This window comes from Hipposideros armiger, unplaced genomic scaffold, assembly GCF_001890085.2.
Source record: "Hipposideros armiger isolate ML-2016 unplaced genomic scaffold, ASM189008v1 scaffold_8, whole genome shotgun sequence".
Taxonomy (NCBI): domain Eukaryota; kingdom Metazoa; phylum Chordata; class Mammalia; order Chiroptera; family Hipposideridae; genus Hipposideros; species Hipposideros armiger.
The window spans coordinates 5973571-5979570 of NW_017731358.1; the positions used below are offsets into that span (position 1 = coordinate 5973571).

The 6000-nt window shown below is 38.4% G+C and overlaps 1 protein-coding gene across 1 annotated transcript in view; it reads left to right on the forward strand.

Annotated features, from left to right (window-relative positions):
* The window catches only part of HACD2 (3-hydroxyacyl-CoA dehydratase 2), an 84963-nt gene that overhangs the window by 46462 nt on the left and 32501 nt on the right, over window positions 1-6000 (forward strand). The window contains exon 4 of the mRNA XM_019652544.1: window positions 4063-4151. Coding sequence (XP_019508089.1) covers window positions 4063-4151 — 89 coding nt within the window. The remainder of the gene's footprint in view (window positions 1-4062; window positions 4152-6000) is intronic.

The following is a 6000-nucleotide window of genomic DNA, read 5'->3' on the forward strand; positions in this document are numbered from 1 at the left end:
TCAGTCCCCGTCTCCCTTTCTAACCTCCCAGCCCCAGGTAATCTACTTTCTGTCTCTCTAGTTTGCCTGTTGTGGATTTTACATTGAATTATGCAGCTTGTGGTCTTTTGTCACTAGCTTCTTTTCTCAGCATGATATTTTCAGGGTTCATCAGTACAGTAGTATGTTTCAGTACTTCATTTCTTTTTATTTATTTTTCATTACTTTTTACTTTAGTGTTGCATTGTATCGATATACCACATTTTATTTATCTGTTCATCTGTTGTTGGACATTTTGGTAGTTTCTCTTTTGGGTAATGCCACTATGAACATTCATGTATAAGTTTTTGTGTGACATATGTTTTCATTTCTCTTAGAGATAGATATAGATATATACCGGGGGTGCCAAAAAAATTTGTAAGTGGACACATTGGTCAACGTTGCTCAAGCAGTAGTTCACCGCCATCAGAAGTGTCTGGACACTGATGGTAGCCACTTTGAGCACCTCTTGTAATTGCAGAGTCAAACTTGACTTGTATTCATCTTTTGCTATCGGTATATATTGAGTATTACAATTTTAATATAGTTTTCCTTTCTTAAAATGTGTATACATTTTTTTGGCCCTGTGTATATAATACCTAGGAGTAGAATTGCTGGGCTATATGGTAATTCTGTATTTAACATTTTGAGGCACTGCCAGATTGTTTTCCAGAGTGGATGCATCGTTTTAAAATCCCATCAGCAGTGTATGAGGGTTCCAGTATCGCCACATCCTCATTAACAGTTGTTATTATCTGACTTTGATTATAGCCATCCTAGTGGTTGTGAAGGATGTATCATTATGGTTTTGATTTGCATTTTCCTGATGACTCATGATGTTGAGCATCGTTTCATGTGCTTATTGGCCATTTGCGTATCTTTTCTAGAATCTTTTGAAATCTTTTTTTTTTTTAAGCTTTTTTTTTTTTATTGGGTAATTGGGGGTATGGGAACAGTGCTGGGGAATTGGGGGAAGGGGAACAGACAAGTTGCTGTCCTTTTGTTCTTCAGTCTTGTTGTGGAGGACGTTGCTTCACTGGCCCAAGTTGGCACCATCATTGCGCTCTTCCCAGGCGAGGCACATCAGTCGCCGGCTGCTGGCCGCTCACGCTGGCTGCTGGCTGCTGGCTGCACACGGTAGCCCATGGCAACCCACTGCCACAGGGTCTTCAGCCTACGCCGTCGCCGGCAACTCACAACAGCCCAGCTCCAGGTTGAGCTGTTGTTCAACATCTTACCTGTGGAGGGCAGTGTCACTGGCCCTCATATGTGGGATCCGAACCGGGGCCCTCTGGCGTCCCAAGCCAGTTCTTAACCATCGCACCACTCGGCCCGCCCAAATCTTTTGAAATCTTTATTCAAATATTTTGCCCATTTTTTAATTGAGTTTTTGTCTTCTTATTGTTAACTTTAAGCATTCTTTATTGTATTTTGGATATAAGTTCTTTATTGTATATGATTTGCAGAAATTATCTTCTATGTGTTATTCGTCTTTTCACTTTTTCGATGGTATCCTTTGAAGCACATAAGTTTAATTTTTACAAAGTCCAATTTATTTATATTTTCTTGTGCTTTTAGTATCACATCTAATAAACCATTGCCTAATCCAATGTCACAAAGATTTGCATCTAAATTTTCTTCCATGAGCTTTATAGTTTTAACTCTTACACTTAGGGCTTTGATCCATTTTGAGCTAATTTTTGTATATGGTGTAAGGAAGTGTTCTAACGCCATTCTTTTGCATGTGGCTATCCAATTGTTTCCGCACCATTTGTTGAAAAGACAGTTATTTTTCCATTGAATTCTCTTAGCACCCTTGTTGAAAATCATGTAACTATAAATGTGAGGATGTATTTCTCGCTCGCAGCTCTATTTCATTGACTGATATGTCCATATGTTTATATTTGCCTTTCATTCATTCTGCAGAGATTTATTGAGCATCTTTATATGCTAAGCATTGCCTGACATGATCATGTTACTTGCTTTTCGGAGCCAAAGCACCCCTCTTGAAGCTCAAATCTGCTTTAAGAAACTCATTCTAACAGAGTAGAGCATCTCTTTTTTTTTTTTTTAAGTAAGATATAAAGTGGTTACCATTTGGGCCGGCCGAGTGGCTCAGTTGGTTAAGAGCTTGCTCAAGAGTGCGAGCTCTGAGCAACAGGGTTGCCGGTTCGATTCCTGGCAAAAACTGAGCTGTCGCTGAGCTGCCAACAAGTGACAGGATGGCTCAGCTAAAAAAGTAAAAAAAATAAATAAAGTGGTTACCATTTATACCCAAATCTGTAGAGGCAGTTTATCTCTGTCTGATTTGCACATGGTTTTTTGGCAAGTTGTTGTTTGTACAACTATATAAATGTTTAGAAGTCTGAGTGCATTTTTGAGGGCTTGGAAGAATGAAAATTGGTCTGGGATAGTCCAGTGAGTGTATTGAAAATGGGATTAGTTTTATTTATTTATTTTTTTTATTGTTAGTTTCAGGTGTACAGAACAATGCAATAGTTATCCTTTTCACCCTTCAGACAGAAGCAATCCCCCTCCCCCACCTACTGCCCTCCCACCCTGATATCATACTTATCTATTACAATTCCACTGACTCCATTCCCACACTCTGCGTCCGTGATTATATGTATATATAATTATAGTTCACATACAATATTATTCAATATCAGCTTCAGAAATACAGTGTAGTGGTCAGGCCTCTACACCGACTATGAAGTGGTCTCCCTAACAAGACATGAGTCCATCTGGCCCCCTAAAAAATATTTACAACATTATTGATTATATTCCCCAGACTGTCTTTTCTATCACTGAGGCCATATTGTAGTTACCAATTTGTATTGTCTCGTCCCTTCCCCTTCTCCTTCATCCCCACCCCCTCCCAACTAGCAACCCTCAGTTTTTCCTCTGTGTCTCTGAGACTACTTCTGTTTAAGTGAAATAAGTCAGTCAGAGAAAGATGAATACCATATGATCTCACTTATACGTGGATTCTAAAAAACTGAATAAATGAGAAATGGGATTAGTTTTAAAGTGGAAGAGGGATCTGCGACTGTGATGAGTGGTTCCTGGCAGGTGTGCAGGGGCCCACGTGCAACTTGAGAGGCCCAGGAAGCTCGTAAGTCTAGTTGCTGCAGCAGTAAGGCCACAGAGAAATGATTGGGGGCCACTGGATTGGATACCCATAATTCTGCTTTCAGATTTTATTTCAGTAGCAGTCCCTTGCTGGTGTAAAGTTACAAAGAGAAAATGATGTTTACAGATCATGGCTTATTGCTGGGTGTAGAATGACCTAAAGGAGACGAGAATTTTATATAATGGTGATGGCAGCTGGTCTCTAGGTAGAGATTGCAGTTGTAGGAATTGAAGGGAAAGGCCGGAGAAATGTAAGCTTAGCCGAACTTGATGATTATATGAAATAATTAAAGATGCTTCCAGTGTTATAATTTGAGGACATTGGGAGGATAATTGTACCGGTGCTTACTGTAATGAACAAAGTAAGAAGAAATGGTTTACAAAGATAATAAACTTTGATTTTGCTATGCTTATTGGCAAAATCTTCAAGTGGTGTCTAAGATACTAACTTAACCATTAGATAGTATATCAAGTCTGGTATACAGGAGCTTCCAACGTTCATTAGACAATTGATTTCCCTTCTATAGGTGCCTGTTCGTTTTTGAAAGTCCCATATTGTAAAATGAACTTTCAGTGTCTCATTGTGAAGGTTAAGCAATAGTTTTGTTTTCTCTACCTGTATGAGAAGTGTAAAAAGTACTTTACTTGGTCAGTGATTTTTGAAAGTCTTAATTAAGAAGGGTACCTAGGTCCCATGGTTTGTTATTGCCATTAACAATGTTATTGTTTTGAGGGAAGAAAAAGTTTTTAATATTTACTACATCGAAAAACAGTCTCTATAGCAATATAGATAAGTTTCAGTTTCTCAAGATGGTTTTGTGTCTAAACATTAAAATTTGCATGTTTTAGAAGATGTGTTTAATGTTGAAACAGTACATTACATTTATTTATCCATCTTAAAATTTCTTTCAGGAATTGTTCCCTCTTCTGTGGTCCTGACTTCTTTCCAGGTGATGTCAAGAGTTTTTCTAATATGGGCAGTAACACATAGTGTCAAAGAGGTAAGTGTTTGTATAGATTAAAATATAATAGTATCAGCACTAACAAATGCTAGTCAACTTTTCTTTCTCCCGTGTGTTATAGTTAAAGGTAGAACTCCATGTCCCATTAATATAGCCCAGATAAAATTCATATTCACCATAGGAAATGGGTTATTAGAGGGAGATATACCCCAAACATGCAGTGTTGTTAAAGACAAGACTGATTAAATGAGAGGTCCTGCAATCTTAGTTCCCATGGAGGTTTGGATGGCATGGATGTGTCTGCAGCTCAGTTATGTTTTTCTGGTATCTTGTTTGTATCCAACACACTAAACTCTGGACAACTGCATCTTTATAGTGGGGCCATTATGGGAGTGGAGGACATTAATTAATTCCCAGAACAGTCCAATCTTTGTAGGACCAGGAGAAACAAACTTGTTTCTACCCAGCCCAGCAGGATTAATGGAATTCCCAAATGTGCTGAGTCTGGTGGATCCGGGAGGTGAGTGCTCAGCTGGGGGCATGGCAGACCCAGGGATACTCCCTATAAGAACTGGGGAAGAAAGCCATCATTACCATGGGTGTGAATTCACAGCTAAGCTTTCATTTTCTGGTTGGAGGAGGTTGTTTTCCTCTATGTTTTTTGCTTTTCAAAAGTCATTTTATTTCTTGCTAATTACACCTTGAGGTAAAATACCTGTAGCCATCACAAGGATTTATTTTTCAGTTTTCCAGTCGCAATAACCTGTCACCATCGTTACTGGATTTTTTGGGGCTCATGAAATGTGCTTATCCATTGGCATTATTCTGGTGTTTTCTTTGTCTCTGTTCTTCCAAAAACTGTCAAAATATATTTTGGGGGGGGATTTATTTTGAAAATTTCATTTGTATTTCAATTAATGAGGTTTTTCAAACTTTTTATTGTCATATGATATGCATACAGAAAAATGCACATAGCTAATGAGTTTTTAACCAAAGTTGATTAAGCTATTATTTTTGTTACATTCGTATGGAATTTGCAGATGCACGGGCTTTTTTTTTTTTTTTTTTTTTTAAAAGCTCTTTCCTTGAAGATGTCTGAACTTTCTATGCAGGAAGATGTAAAACAGTCACATACTTGTTTTAGAGTGATCACATTTCTTAAAAAAAAAAAAAAAAAGTTTTAAAAAAACAGGCAAGTAAATCCTAACATAGCATATTGCCCTTTGTTCTCACTTTTTTTTATGGAGTAAGGAAAAGTTACTTTACTTACACCATATAACCTCTTCATTCATTTCAGGGTTCTTTCTACAAATCATCATTTTAACCTTTATTTCTTCCTTACTTTCATGGATACAGTATTTCCTTTTCCTTTAAAAACCAACTCATAGTTTTAACTTCCCAATAGTCTCAAGTGACCTATTTCTTTCTAATAGTAACTCATTTACATTCTTAAGTAGGTAATTATGTACTTTGAATAATTAAATGTTAGGTAAGTGAAGACAGAGAGTGCTGTCAACTGTGGAGTGTGTGATCGCTCTGCCGATAGTCAGACAGTAACTGTCCAGGTGCTGATGCACCAGCTGACGGATGAGTCATGGCCTCTGCTTCCCTTTTCTCTTCTGCTTCAGCACCACTCCTCTGCTTATTGGCCCTTCTGGCAAACGGAAGCAAGTAAATAAAAAATGCTTACAATTCAAGTCAGGCAATCCTATTAGCCACATTACTGTAGCAGCATCTGCCAGGATTTCCTAGGCAGTCCATTAAAAATGCTTGGCTTAAAAAGCCATTAAAGGGCCGGCCGAGTGGCGCGATGGTTAAGAACTGGCTTGGGACGCCAGAGGGCCCCGGTTCGGATCCCACATATGAGGGCCAGTGACACTGCCCTCCA